At 41.8% G+C, this 22,733-nt stretch overlaps 3 protein-coding genes across 4 annotated transcripts; 2 read left to right on the top strand and 1 right to left on the bottom strand.

Annotated features, from left to right (window-relative positions):
* taf5 (TAF5 RNA polymerase II, TATA box binding protein (TBP)-associated factor) lies at positions 1-4,718 on the top strand. The gene is made up of 11 exons (XM_044029286.1): positions 1-421; positions 1,163-1,394; positions 1,490-1,805; positions 1,920-2,083; positions 2,501-2,636; positions 2,759-2,879; positions 2,975-3,104; positions 3,191-3,355; positions 3,477-3,654; positions 3,814-3,991; positions 4,103-4,718. The coding sequence occupies exons 1-11, from the start codon at positions 1-3 to the stop codon at positions 4,315-4,317; spliced, it is 2,256 nt and encodes a 751-aa protein (XP_043885221.1). The 3' UTR covers positions 4,318-4,718.
* A 5-nt stretch (positions 4,719-4,723) lies between these two features.
* Positions 4,724-6,301, bottom strand: atp5md (ATP synthase membrane subunit k). Its single transcript, XM_044029287.1, has 4 exons — positions 6,220-6,301; positions 5,109-5,210; positions 4,925-5,018; positions 4,724-4,841 (listed from the first exon to the last, which is right to left on the bottom strand). Exons 2-3 carry the CDS (start codon positions 5,190-5,192, stop codon positions 4,929-4,931), a joined length of 174 nt encoding a protein of 57 aa, XP_043885222.1. The 5' UTR covers positions 5,193-5,210; positions 6,220-6,301; the 3' UTR covers positions 4,724-4,841; positions 4,925-4,928.
* A 155-nt stretch (positions 6,302-6,456) lies between these two features.
* Positions 6,457-22,729, top strand: pdcd11 (programmed cell death 11). Of its 2 annotated transcripts, none has more exons than XM_044028481.1 (36): positions 6,457-6,531; positions 6,791-6,912; positions 7,284-7,427; positions 7,802-7,966; positions 8,047-8,208; positions 8,298-8,418; positions 8,522-8,697; positions 8,967-9,074; positions 9,415-9,627; positions 9,749-9,873; positions 9,967-10,027; positions 10,649-10,795; positions 10,936-11,187; positions 11,308-11,433; positions 11,541-11,735; positions 11,884-12,054; positions 12,557-12,770; positions 12,886-13,035; positions 13,537-13,649; positions 14,221-14,720; positions 15,311-15,373; positions 15,802-15,898; positions 16,020-16,109; positions 16,240-16,342; positions 16,448-16,625; positions 17,177-17,233; positions 17,414-17,536; positions 17,631-17,753; positions 19,114-19,282; positions 19,642-19,782; positions 19,974-20,117; positions 20,207-20,457; positions 21,501-21,669; positions 21,780-21,933; positions 22,127-22,292; positions 22,408-22,729. In XM_044028481.1, the coding sequence occupies exons 2-36, from the start codon at positions 6,811-6,813 to the stop codon at positions 22,577-22,579; spliced, it is 5,445 nt and encodes a 1,814-aa protein (XP_043884416.1). In that variant the 5' UTR covers positions 6,457-6,531; positions 6,791-6,810; the 3' UTR covers positions 22,580-22,729. The 2 variants fall into 2 exon arrangements, with proteins under 2 accessions (XP_043884416.1, XP_043884415.1); XM_044028480.1 differs by having other exon boundaries at positions 19,971-20,117.
* Positions 22,730-22,733: the final 4 nt, after the last annotated feature.

Raw genomic sequence — 22,733 nt, 5'->3', positions numbered from 1 at the left:
ATGGCGGCCGTACAAGGTGGTCTGGTCGACGCGGATAATGAGAAAGACATAAAAACGGAACCACCAAGCGATGGATGGGTAAATAACAATGCGAACGACGGCAAAGTGCTCTCCGCGTCGCCCGGCTCCAGCGCTACAGCTGGGAGCAACAAACCGGCGGCGGCGACGACGGCAACGGCGGCGGGAACCCCGGAGGACCAGCAGACGCTGTTGGCGGTCCTGCAGTTCCTCAGAAAGAACAACCTGAGCGAGTCTGTCGAAATATTACGCCGTGAAGCGGGTCTACCGGAGAATTCACTCGAAGCGAAGGCGGGAGACTCGTCTGGGACTGGAGATGCGGACACAGATGCCGGTGATTCAAGCTCTCTTCTCAGCCGGGTGACCGTCTCATCCTCAGCCAGAGCACCGTCGCCGAAAAAAGGTCCGACACAGTCATTGGCTCGTGAAACACCGATTAACGTTTAAACGTTTCCGGGTAATGTAACATCACATGCGGCTTTCTATGGATAGCAAACAGTTATCAAAATAAAGCCGACATTTCAGGGAGGGGAAAACTTAAAGTAGTACTCAATATTAGTATTAACAGTCTACGTTACACTGTAGAAGGTCTTCATGTGTACTTTGAGTGCGCAGTTTCTTCAGTTGTTCCAGTCCTTTCTTTGGTGTTTAGTGATGTACTGTAAATATGTTTGCCCTAATTTGATACCAACCAGAGTTTAATATTATAGGTGCAAACACATGTAGGTGCTAAACAAATTGCGATATTCAGACATTCACGTCAAATGAGTTTGAGAAAACAATGTACTTCGAAATTGAAGGTCCCCACTGGAACGTTTTATCAGATTCACAGCCTTCAGCAATATAATGCTGTTGGCATTAAGTTGTTCTGTCTTGTTCTAACAGCTGAATTAGAGCTGGAGAATAATCAATAAATGAAAACAAGTAATTTAATTACAATTATCATTGTGCTTTCTAATGTTGCAGCAGTACATATAGCAAATATATATGTAAATGTGCATTTTAGACACCAGAAAGTGTTACAGTATAGAATATTAAATAGTAATGTAATAGTTAATGTAAAGAAGGATGTTTTTCCTGCAAGGTCATTAAAAATAATGATATGCTGCAGCTGTGTCTCACTTGAACTTTCTTTGTTTTTCAGCTACAGCTGGGGAGGATCAGCCAGATGTGAATGTGGTCCTGTCAGCTTACAGCCAGCAGGGAGACCCAGCTCTGTATGATGTTTACTACAGTGGCCTGAAGAAGTTCATAGAAACCGTTTTGGACTGTCACAGGGCAGAGCTGTCGCAGGTCTTCTACCCACTGTTTGTGCACATGTATCTGGAGTTGGTGTACAACAATCATGAAAGCGAGGCCAAGGCTTTTTTTGGAAAGTGAGTTTCCCTTTTTCAAAATGTATTTGACCCCCTGAATATTCAGTCTTGTACACCTGTTAAACTCTACTCTTTTCTTTTGTCGTCTATCTCAGGTTCAGTGGGGACCAGGAGTGCTATTATGAAGATGACTTGCGTATTTTGTCCAGCCTTTCAAAGAAGGAGCACATGAGGGGCAATGAAACTCTCCTTGACTTCCGCACGAGCAAATTTGTCCTGCGCATCTCCCGTGATTCTTACCAGCTTCTGAAGAGACACCTGCAAGAGCGGCAGAACAACCAGATCTGGAATATTATCCAAGAACACCTCTACATTGACATTTTTGATGGCATTCCACGCAGCAAGAGCCAGATTGATGCCATGTCCGGCAGCTTGGCTGGAGAGGGAAGACGAGAAGCCAATAAGACCAAGGTTGGTTTTATACACCAACAAGCAAATTATACAAGATGTGTGCTGTCTCCTTTTTGTACAATGTAGCTCAGTTTGCAAGATCTTCACTTTTCATTGCCATTCGATTTGCTTTAGGTTTACTATGGATTACTGAAGGAGCCTGAGATTGAGCTTCCCCTTGATGATGAGGATGAGGAGGCAGAGAACGAGGAGGGGAAACCCAAGAAGAAGAAACCAAAAAAGGACAGTATGGGCTCCAAAAGTAAAAAACAGGATCCAAATGCACCCTCTCAAACTAGGTAGGTACAGCAATATAATGCATCATTCTGCATCTCACCACTTGGATTTTATCGAGCATCGTCTCTTCTGCATTGGAGTACAGTTCATTTGAAAATTCCAGAACATGAGCAATTTTTGTCAGTTGAATTTAAATCCTCGTTTAGAACAATGTTTTATTGCAGGCAGACATGCACTTACTTCAGATATACCATTTATGAAACTTTTAAGTTTTTAATTTGAATGACGTTGCCTATCAGGTAAATGCCATGTCAATCATTTCTAGCATTTCACCTGTCACTGCAAAGCCAAAGATGACAGAATTTGAAAGATACTGTAGATTTTATTCCAGGTGTTTCGATGATTTGTGAGCTCATTGTAAGAAATATTCCAGACTTGACTTACCAGTCTGATTTTTTTTTTTGTTTGCCGTTGCTTAGGATACCTCTGCCAGAATTAAAGGATTCAGACAAACTAGATAAGATCATGTACATGAAAGAAGCGACCAAGAGGATCCGTCTAGGACCAGATAACCTCCCGTCCATCTGCTTCTACACTTTCCTAAATGCATACCAGGTAAAATCTCATGACCACAATGATGCACTGTGTGTTTATACTTTATGAAACTGGTTGCCAGGTAATGCATATTCATACAGCAGTGCAAATCAGTTCTAATTACATCACTGTTTACCCTGCAGGGTTTGACTGCAGTGGACTTCACAGATGACTCCAGTCTGATTGCAGGAGGCTTCGCTGATTCCACAGTGCGGGTGTGGAGCATCACACCAAAGAAACTCCGCAAGGTCAAATCTGCAGCAGGTAGAGTGCATGACACTATGTGAAAGTATTTTTTACTTCCTTTGTTAGAACATTTTTGAATAAAACAATTCTCATCTTTCCTGTTTTCTCTCAAGACTTGAACGTGATTGACAAAGAATCTGATGATGTGCTGGAGAGGATCATGGATGAGAAGACGGCCAGTGAGTCAAAGATCCTCTACGGACACAGTGGTCCAGTATATGGCATCAGCTTCAGCCCGGACAGGTAAATACAGCTCTGATGCTCCTGGTGTTGCAAATGTTTGTCAAAAGTGAATGTATAACATTATTATTGTTGGTTTTATCTTTCAGAAACTACCTTTTATCAAGTTCTGAAGATGGTACTGTCAGGCTGTGGAGTCTTTTAACATTTACTTGTCTAGTGGGCTACAAGGGCCACAATTACCCAGTGTGGGACACCCACTTTTCTCCCCATGGCTACTATTTTGTCTCTGGAGGACATGACAGAGTTGCCCGGTAAGAATGCAACACTGATGAGTGAAAAAATATGATGCATGAAATATATTCTGCATTTTCAACACATTAAGGACTATCATCATGCTGCTCTCTTTACACGTCTGTGTCATTACTTCAACAGTCTTTGGGCGACGGATCACTACCAGCCTCTACGGATATTTTCTGGCCATCTAGCGGACGTTACCTGCACCCGCTTTCACCCCAACTCCAATTATTTAGCGACGGGGTCATCTGACCGCACCATCCGCCTCTGGGATGTCCTTAATGGAAACTGTGTCCGTATATTCACAGGCCATAAGGTCAGATAAATCATCAGTTACCATGCTTTACAAAGTGTCACTGGAATTGTGCTTAGCTGGGCTTGATATGATTTATAAAAAAAGAATTCACAGATATAGTGGCCGACTTGAGAGTTGCAGAGACAATTACTGAGCCAAGCTTTTAACTTTATCTTCCAGGGTCCTATACATACGCTGGCTTTCTCTCCAAATGGGAAGTTCTTGGCCTCTGGAGCCACAGATGGAAGAGTTCTTCTGTGGGACATTGGTCATGGGCTGATGATTACAGAGCTCAAAGGCCATACTGATACCATCTACTCCCTGAAGTTCAGCAGGGATAGCGAGATCCTTGCCTCTGGTGAGTGTTCCACAACTTCTTTCAACTGTGAAAGAGATTTTAGTTTGCATGCACGTTTCATTTGGAGGTAACATGTCTACATACAGCAAAACTGTCTCCTGCCTTCTGTAGGTTCCATGGACAACACCGTTCGTCTGTGGGACGCAACGAAAGCATTTGATGATTTAGAGACCGATGACTTCACAGCAGCTACGGGACACATTCATCTACAAGATAACTCGCTGGAGCTGCTGCTGGGCACCTATATGACTAAATCAACACCTGTCATACACCTTCACTTCACCCGAAGGAACCTACTGTTGGCTGCTGGTGCCTACAATCCATAAGACATTACTGAATTATGATTAGAAGAAAAAAAAAAATCAATGGAAGCTTGAAATTAAGCTAAAGTTTGGTCCCAGAGCTCTCCAGAAATGTCAGGTGATTTGTGGGTCAGTAGGAACTGTGTTAGAACCTGTACTGTGAGTTTACATCTGATGGACATCTAGCTGTGATTGAGTTTTAAAATAAGGTTAGTCCACTCATGTACTGATCAAAAGTCAGAGATTTTGGCTCCAAATCTAACTTGTCTGTAGATACTCATTTGCCTGAGAGAAGTGCCATTGCTGTTTGAAGACCATGCATAAATCATTGCCATGTGTACAACTTTACTCGACACATGGTTAACATTTCTGTATCATAGTCTTTTATACTGGTGTATACTGTAAATAAAACAAAGTGTTTTTTATGTGATTGGTATAAGTGATCTTTATTGTTAACATTGAGAAACCAAACAGTAATATTTTATTACATGCACATCAAGCCGCTCACTCCACTCCCAGCTGCTGGAAAACATTGTCAAAATGGAAACCTGTAGTACAAATTGAATGAACAGATCAATACTTTGAACAGTAATAATGGATTTGTTTAGTAAAGGGCTGTGCATGTACTTACATTATCACTTTTCTGTGACGGCAGCTTGTTTCTTGGGCTTCAATTTGAAGAAAAGGACTATGGCTGCTATGCTGGCATATGTGGCCAAGACACACTGAAAATAAAGAAACAAGCAAATTGAGAAATTTGAACAGTGTACGGCTGTCAGGTAATAATCATTACAGGTGAGTTACAAATAACTTACATTCCTCCTTCCTATGATTGTGTACGAATTGAAGTACTTGGCAAATCCAGTAAACTGGTGGGTTCCAGCGTCATGTCCTCCCATGATGGATAATTAATGGTCCTACCATGAGGAAAAGAACATTGAATTTCCCCCTTGAACTTGAAAAAATAATCTTTTACATTAATACAGCTATAAACTTGGGGTTTTAGACCCTGATATACTGTTAGCATATATGTCATCAGTCAAACACATGGCAGCAACTCATTTAGGTGTGTAAACATGGTCAAGAAGACCATGGACAAGAAATGTGATTTAAGAGCCTGTGTGTGGTGGATGTTTGTTAGTGCCAAATGGGCTGGTCTGAGTATTTTAGAAAAAAAAATAACATACAACCATCTCAATGGTTAAATAAGAATCATTGTTTCAATCAAAGAAAATCAAATATTGAAGCAGATTTTCTATGGCAGCAGACGACCACACCGTGTGCCATTCCAGCCACTTAAATAGATATACTGTATAGTATACAGCATAATGTGGCCGTTGAGTGTAAATTGAAAGGAAATTCGAGTTATGTGGTTTTTATTGGAGATAAGACCTTGAAGTTAGAATCACTGACAGCTTGTTACAATCTTATTTGACACTTGAATACTGAATCGGATGCATTTGAAGTACACGGCCAACACACATTTACAATATTTGTCAAAAAATAATCGCAGTTATGAACTGGTTACTGTAGTTACAGCACATAAGGACGTCTGTGACTTCAGTGGTGGTAGTTTTAGCATGCTGCTTATAAAACTCATGTCCGACACGCAATTTGAGCAGTAATACGGTATAATATTTTTTATGACAGTTTTCCAACTTCCTTGCATTTATTCGCATTGTGGTTGTTAACAGAGTTACAGCGGTCATTTAAATTAGACTGACTTTCATCGGGCAACTGCCTAACTCGTTAGTTAGCCTACTCGCGTAGCTTGCTAGGTTAGCCTGTAAGCTAAACAAATATTTGAACCGTTTGTCAAAAAGTTTATCGTCACGACGGCGTTTCAAAAACAGCACGGATGCTGCACAGCATTGTTAAAAGCCAACATGAACTGGCATGTTTGTTTTTAAATGTGTGTTGTCCTACCTCTGACACACGACCCTGAGCAGACAGAATGAAACAAGTGCCCTTCAGCAGAGGCCGCAATGCTAAATCCGCTAGGAAATCCCGCCCACATTCGGTGACTCAAGCCTGCGTTTCTATTGGTCCACATTGATGTCACTCATACGTATGGCCCAAAGTGATTGCTGAATGGCTGACGACAGTGTCAATCAAGTGTGTGCCCTGTGATTGGACAGAAAATTAAACGCCCCAAGAGTTATTCTTCCGGGTCACTATCATGGCGTGCTCCTGAACAACATGTGTATTTAGAGAGACTCATACCGGACATTTAATAATGTAAGGATGCATTTAGTGGTTAATAATGAAAATGTATTTTAACATATCTGAAAGTTGTTATCAGGTTTGTGTTTGGAACGTTTTAGTGAACGGTCAAAAGTTCTTACTCAACCAGCGCAAAAGGCTAAAACATGTTACTGCTGGTTAGCTATTACCTCATGTATCTTTTCAGTGTTGACGGGGAAAAGTCGTTTAAATTCAGTATGTTTTAAATGTTTTTAAATCGGATTAATCACAGCCACTACATATGTTATTACAGAACTGAATACATTATCGATCATGGCATCATTGGAGGAGGATTTCCCTCGAGGAGGGTCAGCAAAGAAGCCCACGAAAAGTACAATAGTGGTGCAGCGACCCGAAGTGGACAATCTGTTCCAGGTACACTTTTTTTATTTCCCCTCCCTTCTTTTTTCTACTGCAATAAGTTTTCTGTCTCTACAAAGTAAAGACACAGAAGCGAATCACTGAACACTTTGTAAAGGTGGTATGACTACTAAGAGGATGATTTCACAAAATGTTTACTGTTTTGTGACATTTTATGGAGCCAACAACTAATCAATTAACCAATTTATGTAAATAATCATTACTTAACGGCCCTACTAACAACACCATGCTTTATATTCTTTCCTACACACACCTACTGTTCTTCCATACCATTGTGTGAAGGATTGTGCACAGTTCATTTAACCTCACCTGGCAATTTATCAGTGAAATACTTAGTGTGTGGCTAATGGTCGATTTTCTTGCAGTCAAATGAACAAGCAGAAACAAAGAAAAGAAGGGCAACGATCAAAGACGATGTCAAGAAAGTCAAGAAGCAGAAAACGGGCAAAGAAAAAGACGGCCTCACTCTCAACACAGCAGCCAAGTGTGTAGAAATCCTGCATGCTAAGGTAATTCACAATTCTGTTCAAAAGTCCCAGGCCACTGCCAGCTTTGTTGTTTTTGATCAAAGGCATTTGGCTTGGAATGATGTGACTGAAAGTTCTCTTCTGTGAAATTATTTGTAGTGGGAATAAAGAGTCATTCAGCACAATATCTCACTTGACTCTACCTCGACTAAGACGACGATGACGACACACACAAAAAATGCACTCACTTATGAGTAGCACTTTATAGTTTGGCTTACTTGAAGTACTTACTTGGATCTAGCTCTTGTTTGTACCCACATGTTGAAATGCACCTATTGTAAGCATCTGCTAAATGACATGTAATGTAATGTAATGTAATGTAATGATATTGGGTATTTATATTTCATTATTGGCAGAATGTGAAGGAGGGTATGCTGATGCTGGGCTGTGTGAAAGAGGTCACAGACTTTGAGGTGACCGTCAGTCTGCCGTGTGGTCTGCAAGGCTTCCTGAGCATCAAGAACGTCAGCGACTCTTACACCAAGCTGCTCAGTGAACAGCTGGATTCCACTGACACAGAGGTAGGCCTCTGGAGTGATGATTTCAAAGTGCTGTGTGATATTTTATAATGTACTTATAATCTGTTTCTAATCCATCATAGGAGATCTGCTCCCTCCCTCACCTATTCTACCCTGGCATGGTGTTAAGATGTATAGTTGCCAAATTGGACACGGCTAAAAGCGGGTCTACCAGCATCCAGCTGTCGGCCAGTCCGAAATTGGTCAACAAGGCTCTCAATTCAAGCTCTCTGAAAGCTGGCATGGTGAGTCATTAAAGGACATAATCTGTCAAGAAAATATTACACGTTTTTTTTTTCAAACCTAAAATGCACTGAAATTTCTTTTGATTTAGATCCTGAGTGGATGTGTGGAGAGTGTGGAGGATCACGGCTGCATCATTGACATTGGCATCAGTGGGTCCAAAGCCTTCCTCTCTGCGAAAGCTGTAAAAGACCAACACAACAACCTGGACGGTATGAGAACATAGATTAGGCTTGTTTTTCATTCACTGAGGAAATTCAGGAAAATAGCATTTCAAAGGTGTTAATGTTTTATTCTGAATTTTCTTGACTGCAGAGTTGAAAGTGGGTCAGTATTTGACTTGTAAAGTGGAAGAAGTCAAGAATGAAGGACGAGTGGTCCGACTTTCTGCCAGTCCCTCAACCTTCGCCCAAGCCTGTGCTGAGTCCGAGCAGGGCTGGAACCTCACCAACCTGCTGCCTGGTCTTCTGGTCAAAGCTACCATCAAAAAGGTATGTTTGCACTTCTAATAAAGACAAATATTAACCTTCACCTTATTCTTGATTACTATCATTCACATAATGCAACCCTTAAAAATGTGGTGCTGAACGCGGTGTGTTGAAAAATGTGGGTGCACCTAAATTTTGTGCTGGTGCACTTAAACGAAATAGTTAGACTCGAGCCCTGTGACGGCAATGTTTATTCTGTCTACACTGGGTGAAACTATCGTGCACAAATTAATCTTTTGTTTAGTGATGATGTAATAATTTCTTTATTGCAGGTGACGAAACATGGTCTGATCGTGGACTTCCTGTCCTCCTTCACCGGTCAGGTGGACTTTCTCCATATGGAGCCAGAGCAGGCAGACAAGTACACAGAGGGAAAGGAGGTAAAAGGACTCGTCATTTGCATCCTTCTAGCATATCTGTCATTGTTTTTGTCTCAGTTTAGCTTTCTGATGAGTTTTTTGACTGAAAAAACATGAGAGCTGGATGATTTTGGTAAAATATCTTAATTGTGATTTTCTTTTTCTGACATACAGAACATTGCGACTGCATTTTGATTTGCAATACTGTTTTTAAGTTGAGCTTTAGTTTAATAGTCACAGTGTCACGGAGATTTACCATGTGACACAATCAAAATATTAACTAGTCTGATGTATGACAGTTCACTGGATTACGCTTCAGTGAAATTGGTCACTGATCTTTGTTTTGCATTATTCCACCCAGGTGCGAGCCTGTGTGCTGTACTTGGAGCCCTCCATGCGCCTGGTGGGTTTGAGTCTGCGCAGCTACCTCGTTCAGCCTGAGCAAAGAGTTGAGCCTGTCTCTGCTGGCGGTGAACGCATTGGTGAGGTGGTGAAAGACTGTAAAATGACGGTCGTTCACCACATGTCCGGAGCGTTGTTGGAACTGCCGGACCAAACGTTGGCATTTGTACACGTGAGTCAGGGTGATGTCTGGGAAAGGTTTAACCAAATTTCGACTGTAGAGAAGAGCAAAGCCTGATCGTTGTTATTCAGGCAACTTGTTTCTGATATTATTTTATTGTGTGTCTTGACAGAGGAACCACCTGAAGGAGTCAAACGAACCACCAAATGAGAACAGAGTGTTGGCAAAGCCTGAGCACACCTGCAGGATCCTGGACTTCAGTGTCATTGACCAAATCCACTTTGCAAGTCTGCGCAAGTAAGTTTGTTGCTTCACATTTTCCTCTCATCACATAGTAAGTGTCGATCTTGGAAGTCCATTAAAAAAAAATTGTCTCATTTTTTCTCCCAGGAGTGTGATTGCAAGGCCTTTTTTTAGATATCATGATCTTCAGCCTGGTCAGGTTGTAGAGGTAAGGAATGATTCTCATTTATACATAACATCACAAATCACTTTGGCTACTTTGGTAACCAGTCATGGTCAAATACGCAAATAAGAATAGTATGATGTGGGAGGTTTAGTTAGTTAAAAAGGTACGTAAAAGGTTGTGATTGTTATTTTTACTGTAAAAAAAAAAATTGTGATATGTTTTTTGCCACGCTGCCCACCTCTCCTTTAGAATAGGTATTTCGGTGAAATGGGAAACCTCTTGTGTCTCATACTTAGACATGACACAAGAAAAAACCCCAGATTTGATTTATTGCAGGATCGAAGTAGCAGGTTGTACTGACAGGATAGGAAACGCCAGCGGTTAATTTAGTTGGTGATATGATCATTTGGTTCAGCTGTCACTGTGTTTGGTGTGCAACTCCACCTGAATACCCTACTTCCTGCTTAAATCTGATTTCCCCTTAACTCATAGTGACACCCAGTGGTAAAAATATGGTACAGCAACAAAACAAAGAACTTATTGCTCAGAAACTGCTTCCTCAAGCTGTGTATTTTATTAATTGGCGTTATCCACATGTCATTGTATGTCATCTCACATCTTTTCTCCCGTGTGTGTGTGTGTGTGTATGTGTGTCTCTCCTAGGGGAAAGTGTCAGTCCTGCTGGAGCGTGGGATGATGGTGCATATTTCTGACCACATTAAAGGCCTGGTGCCTAAGAACCACCTGTCTGACATTATCCTCAAAAACCCAGAGAAAAAGTACTCGGAGGGCATGAAGGTCAAATGTCGGGTCAGTGCAGTTCTCTACTTTCTTTCTTTTTTTCTTTTTTTTTTTTTTAAATCCACTGAGAGGACAACAAAAATCGAACCTGTAACACACAGTAAGTAGTGTCTTAATGGGCTGTGTTTGTGGGTGAAATTCTTCCTCAGGTGCTGTCAGTAGATGTGGAGAGTAGGAAGCTGTATCTGACCAGGAAGAAGGCCCTGGTCGAAAGCTCCCTGCCGCTGTTCCTCACCTATGCCGACGCTCGTCCGGGCCGCATGTCCCACGGTTTTATCGTCTGCATCAAAGACTTTGGCTGCATCGTTCGTTTCTACAACAACGTCAAGGGCCTGGTGCCGATCAGTGAACTCGGAACTGAGGCCATCGTTAATCCTGAGGAGATCTTCTATGTTGGACAGGTGAGCACATCACGTGACAATGGACACTCTTGTTTCGTAGAACAGGCTCCAGGTGCAGCAGACAGCCTTTGATAGTTAATATTTTAGCGTCTGACTTGTTTGTTTGTGTTGATGGTCCAGGTGTTAAAGACTAAAGTTCTCAAGTGTGATCTGGAGAAGGAAAAGATACTGTTGTCATTCAAAGCTGCAGTGGAGGGAGACACCGAGGCAGCTGTCGAGCCACAGGTCGACTGTGAGGTGGGAAAAGTAAGTTTGAGTGCTTTTTTCTTTTTTTCTTCCTTTTTATGTTATTTGGTCAAATAGGGACCTCTACATTTTACTAATCTGTTATCTGCAATTTGTTTTTAATGCAGCCTCTGGAGGTCAAGGTGCTGAAAAAGTCAATCGTTGGAGTGGAGGTCGCTATCCTCCCTGACGAGATACAAGCAGTTTTACCCACCATGCACCTCTCTGATCATGTGTCCAACTGCCTGCTGCTGTGGGAGAGCCTGCAGGAGGGAGACGTCATCTCGAACGTCATGTGTTTCAACAAGAACAAGCGGCACATCGTATCCTGTTTTCTTAATTGTGAATCGGATTGCAACAGAAATGTTTGCCTTGATGAAGTCTGTACTCTGGAAATGAAATATTAAGCGTTTCTCAAACACTGTACAGCAGGAATGACGTGTTTTCCTCAGCTACTGCTCCTTTTTAAAGTCTCTCACTAAGAAGCCAACAGTGAGGTGGTCCCTGGAGGAGGGAGCGGTTGCCAAGGATTTCTCAGAGATCACAGTTGGGATGCAGCTGATCGGCTGGGTCAAGAACATCATGTCCTATGGCGTGTTTGTTGAGTTCCCGTACGGCCTTGTTGGTCTAGCACCCAAGTCGGTGAGTAAAAGGTTTTGGGTTACGTTTTCTGCACCTGACAACCTGTTGCCCACTCCCGATATAGACCCTCATAGATGTGGGTCACACCCCTTGAAATCATCAAGTGTGTGAAGGTTGTCATGTGGTCACTGTGAGCACATTATGGCCATTTTACTGATGTCACCATACGAACAGACCTTGCTAAAGGGAAGTACCCACAATTCATAGTGTGTGGGTAAGTTTATTAATCAACCCTTTATTTTAATTATTGCATAATGATGACCTTTTTCCTGAAAGTATTTAAAAATTCACTTTTTTGGTCAACAGAGTAAACGGCTTAAATAAAAAAAATGTCATCAAAGTAAAATAATATGGAGCATGAAGATTTATTCATATAAATATAATTTCACGCCCCTGTAGCCTCTCCTACGTATTAGCAGATGACATCATCAAAGTCTATGAGGCTTAAGAACTGGGCTGATATTGGTTTGTACTGAATTTTTCATGTGCTCTCTTTTCCCAGGCCATGACCGACAAGTTCATCAGTGACACGGCGGTTGCCTTCCAGCTGGGCCAGACTGTCATTGCTAAGGTGACGAACCTCGATGAGGAAAAGCGCCGCTTCCTGGTCACGTTGAAGATTTCAGAGGTCATCGCTCCAGAGGCGGACGCCCAGACCAGACTTATCTACGGTCTGCAGGAGAGAAGAGCTGTGGGTGACATGTTGGCAATGAGAGGTATGTCTATGTATTTTTTTTAACGTTCTGCGCCTGTTATGCCGTCTGCTTTAATCTCCATGTAAAGTCAGACTTTGTAGAATCTAATCTCTTGTTACGTCTGCCGTCACATCAGGTAACAGTGAGCTTCGCCAGCAGCTGGCTGCTCTCACTGTTGGTCAGAAGCTGAAGATGACCGTAGACACTGTGGACGGCAACGGGGCAACATTTAAATCTGACGATTTGGGCGATGCTACCATACTGGCCAGCAAGTACCATGTCATGGGTGTGTATTAAACCTAGAAACATTTGAATGATTGCAGACTAACATTTAAAAGTCAATGCCAAGTTATGATGAATGACTTTGGAATACGTGTGGGACTGAACAACAACTGTTGAAACAAGGTAACCCAGCAAATCACTAAAATGTAATCCTCCAATTTTCGATTGTCCTATGCCAATTTTAGAAATACAGTACGTGTGTTCTCATACTTAGTAAAGTAGTTAAATATTATAATGGTTTTTAATCTATAACACCATAAATATTGAACGGAAGTCATGTTGTCAAATTACAATATATGGTAGAAAAAAAATTAGATATTTTCCCATTTATTTAAGCCGTAGTGTTTTAAGTATTAGATGATACCAGCCTGTGTCATTATATGCAGCCACCAAAATGCCAAACCACTACTACAGATACATTGACGATATCCTGTCCATTTCTGTGTTCTCTGCCACACGCGTTGATGCATCACCGTTTTGTTGTTTTGATGTGTTTCCTTTTCAGGCGTTAACTTGACAGCAGGACAGAAAGTCACCGCAGTCGTCCTTTACGTTGACATCCTGTCCAACACCGTCCATGTGTCTCTCCTGACGAAACTGTTGATGAAGAAGAAATCTGTGAGTGTTACTCTTCTTGGTGCCATTTCACACATTAATACACTGCAGGTACTTTTAGTTGGGTAGTTTGATTTTAACAAACATTTAGAAACATAAAATGTACATATGCTACTGAATAGTTAGAGTGTATCAGTTTTAGGAGGAAAAGAAAATCACAATTATCGAATTGTAGAACTGCAATGAATCGGTAAGGAAACTGGGTTGAAATCCACTCATCTCTTACGGTGTTTGACTCGAGGAAAGAAAGAAAGGCAATTTTTTCTTTTCATTTGTTCACTTAAATTTGGTTTCCATTTCCATTTCCATTTAAAAATGATAATTGTGACAATGAAAATTAAATTTTTATAAAACAGTGCATTTGTGTGTAAATATTACTGTAAAAAAGGGGAAAAAACCATTGGGACCATTGGACCCCAGAGATCTTTTTGGACACCCCTGGTTTAAGGGAAGGCTAAAATCAAATACACATTTTGAGAATAAAAAAGAACCCACTGATTCCCTCATCAGACAATTATTATATCCTCCGACTTTCAGTCCTTCATAATTCCTTGTGTCTGTTTTGTGTTTACAGTTAAGTGAAGGATCTAAATACACCGTGATGGTGCAGCACATAGACAAAGAGTTTGCCGTCATCTCACTGGATGACACCGCACAGCTCACTGTGATCCAAACCAGCAGCCACCTGAACGAGGTGTTCCTCTCCGAGTCAGAGAAGCTGAAGGGGGGCATGATTTTGGAGGCTGAGGTCATAGAACCCAGCTTTCAGGAACTGCAAGGGCTCCCTCTGGTGTCATGGAAACGCACTGCACCCAAACGACTGCGCACGACCTCCGAAAACCAGATGAGCTCCCGAGGTCACTGCTTTGGCGAAATCCTGCAGGGGACAGTGAAGACGGTAAAGCCCACCTGCATTCAGGTGACACTAGAGGACGGAACCACGGGCAGTGTGCATGTGTCGGAGGTGATGGAGGTCGACAAAGTGTCTCTGGGTTCTTTCCCGACGTCCTCGGTGAAAGTGGGCAGTAGCGTCACTGTCAGGGTCATTGGAGGACGAGAAGCCTCAAGTCAAAGGTAAACACTGCTGTAAAGAATGTTGGACTTCCTACTTTCCCTGATTATGTTTTTGTTAAACCCCCTACAGTATTATGACTGGTGCCTGTATTGTGGCAGCAAGTGGCTGGGAGAAAAAGGGAGTTGGCCTTAAAAAAAAGAGCGATTTTGTGATTTCTGGACATTTTTAAGGCTCCACTGTGTGACTACTATCACCACAACACTCCCCTGTCCCTCCTCTCCCTCACACATTCACACAGATAGAGATGAGTAGGCCTTTGCTTGTGTTTGGCTCAAGTTTTACTTAAATTGAAACCTAATTTTTAAACCATTGAAATGTGGCAAGGTAGTTGATAACATATATTTTTTTGGAGTGACAAAAGTCAGAATAGAAATCACTTTACAGGGACTTTAAAAGGCACATTTGAGTTTGTGGTGGAGCGTTTTTGTAAAGGAAGGAACTACAATACTGAGAATGAATAATTGTTCAGTTAAAATGAAAGACAAAAATACTTGGTCACAGGAGAAATTGCAATTATACTAATGTAGTGAAACACTGTTGTGTTTTTTTTAACTGTATTGAACTTTCAACTCTCTTTTTTTTATTCCAGATTCTTGCCGTTTTCTCATCCCAAATTCACATACACCATTCCTGAGCTCACACTTACGCCAAGGTACGTGTTTTGTTTTTGAGTTAATTTGTTCTTCATCGTAGTATTGCATAACATACTGCTTGATACCATGCCGTCATTATGTAATCTCAGTAAGTAAATTGTGTAATCTAAATTAAGCAGGTGAAATTTAGGGGTGAGAAACTGTATTATGACAATATTGTATAAGTCACAATACAATTTTATCACGATATTGCAATATGCTTTTATTAAGTTTATTGTAACGTCACTTAAAATGATATCAAACATTTTTTTCCGATACTTAGTGTCTCAAAAAGCGATATAATGTCATGAGAGTTCACTGAATTGATCTTTTTCCCCACCCCTAGTAAAATTATTCTCACCCAGACTTTGAAGATTGCAGCCTTTAGGTTTAATATACTATTACACAGATATGACTTAGTTTTACGTCTGACGTTCTCTCTCTACAGCAAACTGGATAAAAGTGTGGATTTCAAACAAGTTACAGTGAAAGACAAAGTCAGCAGCTATAAGGTCGGGGACGAAATTACATGCTTTGTATCAAAGGTAAGTTTTTAAGATTGTAATTTACACCGAAATACTTTTGGGTTTTTTTCAATTACAAGTTGACAAACAACAAAACAACTACAGTCAAATGTTTCCATGTGCTTGTAACCTTTGCCCCTAGTTTAATCCAGAGAGGAAGTCTTTGGAGGTCACGATTAACCCCGGTGTCACTGGCACGGTTGAACTTTTAGCCATGATCACTGACCCAAAAGTAAGTTTAAAGCTACATTATATGCCATTTTGTATATATTGGAGTAACACGTTTGATCATTTCAATGTAATTTCAAGCGCTTAAAATGGTGTGTGAAGAGAATTGACGGTATGTTGAATGCTGTTTTCAGAATGGCAGTCATCCAGAGAAACTATACAAGCTGGGCCAAGCAGTCCGTGCCACGGTGGTCGAAATTAGCTCCAAACATCGTCCCTTTGTGCTGTCACTCACAGGTTGTCATTTATTGTTGTCGGCAGTTATTCAATAGCATTAATCAAAATGCAAAAAAAAACAAAAAAAAAACAGATGTTCACTCCTGGGATTCCCATGTTTTCCAGGTGGCCATAAACTGGAGGAAGGCACCGTGACTTTGGGCATCGTGACTAATGTTCAGCCGCAGGTTGGTCTCCTGGTCAAGCTTCCCTTTGGAGGCATGGGCACTGTTGCCGTCACTGAACTGGCCGATGCCTACAGGCCAAACCCTCTCGCCGGGTACAGCAAGGATCAGCTTCTCAGGTCAGTCGATGCTGCAACTGACAAATGTTGTAGAATTGTTTTTAAGATTCTCTTATTGGTTTTGGTGAAGCTCTTAATAGTCACAATCCTAATTTTTTTCTTTTTAAAAATCTGATTTGCTATGAACCCTCTAGGGTTCTCAGGTCTTCTGATCACAGGCTTTTAATTATCCATACTCACAGTTCTACAGCCTGCCAGAAAACCTGAGGACAGGACTGGGCCCATTAAGCTTTTAATTGAGTTTCATTCATGTATTTGTCTCGATTTACTATGTTTTACTGTTAGACACGCTTTTATTTCTACCACCCTTAGTCTTACTTAGTCTTAGTCTTACTTATTTTCTTTTCATTCAGTTCATTTTACATATTTGGCCTTGCCTGTTATTAGGTTAATAAAAGGAGACTAATACTAAAGATAGACCCGAAGTTTCTTTGAAGCATTTTGAGTTACATCACTTTGTATGTTAAGAATTATATGAATAATAACTTGTTTTAATGCCATCAGTTTCACTGACATTGAAGTGAAAATGAACATTTAATGTTTTGCTACAGGTGTTTCCTCCTGGAGAGCGAAAACGACAAGTGGCAGTTGTCTTTACGCCAATCAAGGTAAGACGAATAATCATGATCAAAATTATTAACAACTCGTGGCACTTTCCAGTTTCTTCTGTGAAGTCAAGCAGGGAGTAAGAATTTACATGGAAGTTTGCCTTTTTCTCACTTGATTTATTTGTTCGGTAAACATTTTTGTGTCAGATTCCTCTGGGTGATGAAACCCTTCTCTTTCAGACTGAACCCACAGCAGGACAAGCCCGTGAAAGACCCCGAGGTTTTATCTTTTGACAAACTGAAGGAGGGCGAGATCATCAGAGGCTACGTCAAGTCTGTGGGAGAGCAGGGCGTCTTCATCAGGTGAGCGGAGAGATTTTGTATCTGAACTCTGCGGCGTGTTCTTGTGACTCAGCCATGAACGCCAGGTCATGCTTTCCTCGTGTTTGTCTTCCAGGTTGTCTTGGCATATCATCGGCAGAGCGCAGCTTCAACAGTCCACCAATTACTTTGTTAACAGTCATAAAGTCCTTTCTACACACCTGCCTCCCAACACTCTGCTCACCACAAAGATCCTCAGGTAAAAACAAACCAAACAGTTAAACTCTGAATTGGTAACAGTGAGCATAGTAAGCTGTCGAGACAACAGTACCTGTACCTGTGTACTTCGATGTAAGTTTCTGTGGCTATATTTTTTTATTTACATTAACTTTAACCATAACCAGAACAAGGTCAGCAGTAATTAGGTTAAGATGTAGAGTTTTCTGATTCTAGTCACATCATGTATAGTATGTGTATTCTGATTATTAAGTCCAGTTGGAGTTTTCACAGCAGTGGAAACAGTAATATAGTTTAGATGTGCATTGTTATCTATGTGTCAATATTTTCAAACAAAACTTTTTAAGAAGCAAACAAAAATGAACCACAAAATCAAAATATACAAATTGCAAAAATAATTTAATCATTCAAAAGATAGTGTTTTATCTGTTTGAAAATACACTTTGCGTTTGCGCTCCCTGATTTGTTCTTCGTGCCATGGTTTTTTTCATTTGTGATTCTGACCATGGGCGGGCTTTAGAAAGCTGCCTGCTGATTGGCTACTGAGTTTTGTAGCGTTCCATTACATTACATGTCATTTAGCAGACACTTTTATCCAAAGCGACTTACAATGAAATTGAGTACAATAAGCCAGGGGTGGAGTTGAACTTGCGACCATGATGTCTACATGGAGATGGAGTGACAGCAGGACCAGAAGTAGTCCCGGGCTTGGACTCAATGTCCGTCTCGAACTCGTTCCCCAAGTTTTGCCCGTCGGCAGCCGACAAAATAATTGTATGTATCTAACGTTTGTCAGATTTTAAACGTTAGATACTTACAGTTATTTAGCTCCAGGTGTACAGCGACCACGGCGCAAAGAACAAATCAGGGAGAGTCGGAGCAAATAAAATTCTGATCATTGTAAAAGTCTATTTTCAAACAAAAAATTACAATATTTTTGAATGATATTTTGTGGTTCATTTTTGTTTGCTCCTTGCTGTTTGAAAATATTGACACAAATCTAATTCCATAGTTATCAGACTATACGTTGTTAAAATAATAATTTCAAAGAGGAATATGAACAGAATATTCCATTAGCAACATCCCAATATGAATAGCATCTTATTCAGAATAAGGAACTGATGTTTTTAATTTATATAAATGTGTTCAGTTTTAGGGGTAAAATGCCTTGCGGCGCATAAATGTGTACAACGACAAAAGAAAAGAAAAAAAGTCATTGTTCCAGACGTTAGAAACTGATCCAGACAAATGGAGAGAATCCAGTAGTGTAATGCTGACGCTGTGTCTTTGTCCAGTGCTGCTTCAGGTTACAGTTGTTTTTAGAATCAATACTTGTCATTGTGTCATTTTAAGTCTGCAGCTCTTTCTATTCTCGTCCTCAGTATTGACAAAGAGGAGGAGTACGTCAACCTCTCGCTTCTCCCCGTGGACACCGGGAAGCCAGACGTTCTCCCAGAGTCTCTCGGTCTGCCACTGCGTCTGGTCGGAGAGGAGAAGAAGAAACACGACACTAAGAAGAAGAAGAAACGCACACTGTCTGAGAGCGAACAGGTAACAAACCTCAGCCTCAGTTTCCCGCTGCTCACGCGTCAGAGTGTCTTTCCTTCTCCCCCGTCCATTAAATCGTAAACACATGTTACGTGACTCGCCGCTCTGCATTTTAATTTGCAAGAGGGCGTTTTAAGGTGAGCATCGACCAATCTGTGGAAGCACTTCCACACAGGCAGGTCAATCCATCTTCATCCATCATTCACTCATTATCCTTTGGTCTGACAGTTAATAATTGCTGCATTGATTCTGGGCCTCAGTGTGTCTGTCTGCATACTCTGCAGCTTTATTTACACCTGGTGTTGTTTACTTAATTCTGCAGTTGTTGCCTTCATGTTGTCTTATGTTCCCTAATTTGCCAGAAACAAGCCGAGTCCCAAGTTCCCAAGAAAAAGAAGAAAACAAAGAAATCCAAGACCGACGATAGCGACAGTGGAGTTGAGGTGTACTTCAGAGAAGAGGAGGATAAGGAAGAGGAAGAACCCAAACCTGAGCCTCCAAAGGTAAGTTCATGAGATGCTGCTCAGTATGATTATCAGTCGTGTTATTGGTCCTGTACTGGTCAAAATCGATCAAAGTCCATGAGATACACGGATACTCAATCTTGTGATATCAATTGGACATGAAAAAGTGATATTTTACCACCCTGAAAATATATATCTATTTATATATATATCCTTCCCTCGCTCAGCAGGTGAAGAGCAGCTCAGCAGCTCCATCCAGACTACAGGTGGCAGCAGGTTTCTCGTGGGATGTGGGTCTAAACTCCCTTAAACCTGCCTCTGCAGCTCGAGATGCAGACTCCAGTGATGGAGAGGAACAGGAATCAAGCAGTAAGGTGAGGTGAACGTCGAAGTAAAACGCATGTCCTGCTCAAAAATAGTATCGTAGAAGCTTACTTCTCCTCTTTACCGCTCCCCTCCGCAGCCCCAGAAGAAGTCCCGTCATGCGCTGGAGCAGGAGAAAAAAGCGGCAGAGAAGGCGCTGGTGCGACAGGAAACGGAGCTCATGGATCCAAGCCTTCGGCCGGAAGACGCAGCCGCCTTTGAGCGCCTGCTTCTCGCCTCCCCCAACAGCTCTCTGCTTTGGCTCCAGTACATGGCTCACCATCTTCAGGCCACGCAGATCGAACAGGCCCGAGCTGTGGCTGAGAGGGCTCTGAAAACCATCTCCTTCAGGTCGGCTCATAGATTGAATAACCTTTTTTATTTTTTTGTGCTATTCCTATTGAGTCAGTTTCAGTCACTATTTTAGTTAGGTATGCAAAGAATAACAAGTCAAGTTTATGCTACATGGTTTTTCAGCCCTATTTACCAGTTGTCAATGACTTTTGCAAAAGGCCTAGATTGGCACTTCATGTACTGTCCCGGGTCATACTTCCCGCATTCAGCTGCTTGCATTTCTGCATGCACACACAGAGCCGCTGTTTCATTAATACTAAAACGTGGGTCCACATCAGTGCAGACACACGCGTGTTAAATCTAAATATTCCATTTCAGTTGTGGCTATTTCTCAACTCTCAGGAGTTTGCACTTTTTGTATGCCCTTGTCGTCTTTGTTGCGTTACTGGTGGACAGTGTATGGATTTTGTCCAGGAAAGACATTAAGTTTATATTTAGGCAAATATCAAATTAAACCTACTGTTTCCTGCCTCCTGTATTGATTGATGTAGAGTAGGAAGACCTAGGAGGCCTACGCACAGCAAACATGGAGGCATATTTACCAGCTGTGTTGTGGGCACTGTACTGTCCTCCTCACATTATCACCAGCAAACGTCCATGGTTATCGTCGTCTTTGTTTTTAGTATTGACCAAACTGGACTGAAAAGGCACGTGCAGTCAGACTGTGTGGTCCTTGTGAGCCCGAACTGTAGAGGTGACTGACTTTGAGATGGGCAGATGATGAAATTTCCAACACACAGACCCTAGTTGGACCTCTGAGTGCAGGCGGTCGTTTGTTGAAAGTGTGACCGAGACTTAGTTTGAACCCTTCAGACATGGTTATTCTCTAAAGTGTTGCAGACTTAACAACAATGGCAGGGTTCTCGTTCACAAGGCAGCAAATCGAAGTGTGTGTGTTAATACATCGTACACTCTCAGAGAAGTGTCCTCAGTAAGGTGAACCTCTAATGTAAAACTAAATCTCTTAGTATTAATGTGCATTAACATCATTTTAACAGCAGTTCCTTCTGTTATTAAATACTTTTACTGTGCGGGTGCAGGGAGGAGCAGGAGAAGCTGAATGTGTGGGTGGCCCTGCTGAACCTGGAGAACATGTACGGCACCGAGGAGTCTCTGAAGAAAGTGTTTGAGCGGGCGCTGCAGTTCTGTGAGCCAATGCCCGTCTACCAGCAGCTGGCCGACATCTATGCCAAGTCCAGCAAGATCAAGGTACCGTCTCAACCTCGCGGTTTTTTTAAAAGCACTGCATTCTGTCCTTTTATGGTCTTCAAGTTTGTCTTGACTGCGCGTTGTGCACTCTTTTTTGTGGCTGCGTGCAGGAGGCGGAGGGCTTGTACAAGACGATGGTGAAGCGGTTCCGTCAGAATAAAGAGGTGTGGCTGAGCTACGGATCCTTCCTGCTCCAGCAGGGTCAGAGCGACACTGCCAGTTCTCTCCTGCAGAGGGCACTGAAGAGTCTGCCCACCAAAGAAAGTAAGATGGCTGAACAGGAATGGGTTTAAAGTTGTCTTCCAGAGTCAAGACATTGGTAACTGCACTTGCTTGAGTTCAGTTTACCAACATCTAGACTGTTTAAAGTCCAGTTACCATTCTCTTTCTCTGTCCCAGCTGTTTGTTCTCCACAGGTTTATTTTAACCTTTCCCTTGTTGCCATTCTCCCGCTCAGGTGTGGATGTAATCGCTAAGTTTGCTCAGCTCGAGTTCCGTTACGGTGATGCGGAGAAAGGTATCACCATGATGGACAAAGTCCTGACAAGTTATCCCAAACGCACGGATCTCTGGTCCGTCTTCATTGACCTCACGATCAAACACGGATCACAGAAGGACATCAGGTGAGCGAATGAGGATCTTTGTAGGGTTGTTACACGTGGAGATGAGTGTCACAGTCGCGATCGAGGCACGGAAAGTTCCTAACGGCATTTTCCTCGACTTCCTGTCTCCCTGCAGGGCGCTCTTTGATCGCGTGATCCACCTGAGTGTTTCCGTGAAAAAGATCAAGTTCTTTTTCAAGCGCTACCTGGAGTACGAAAAGAAGCACGGCACCCCGCAGAGCATCCAGGCGGTCAAAGAGAAGGCCATGGAGTTTGTGGAGGCTAAAGGCACCGAGGCCGCAAACTAAAATAGTTTCGCATAGATTTTTAAAGTCATCTGTATAAATCATCAAATCATGTTTAAAAACAAACTACTATCTAGCATTTCACCAGCTTTCCTTTTAATCAGTTTTGTAAATGTAAATGAACATGAGCTAAGGGTAATGAAAATGACATTATTAC

Source organism: Solea senegalensis, linkage group LG6, assembly GCF_019176455.1.
Source record: "Solea senegalensis isolate Sse05_10M linkage group LG6, IFAPA_SoseM_1, whole genome shotgun sequence".
Classification (NCBI taxonomy): domain Eukaryota; kingdom Metazoa; phylum Chordata; class Actinopteri; order Pleuronectiformes; family Soleidae; genus Solea; species Solea senegalensis.
This window is presented reverse-complemented; position numbering and strand designations above follow the sequence as displayed.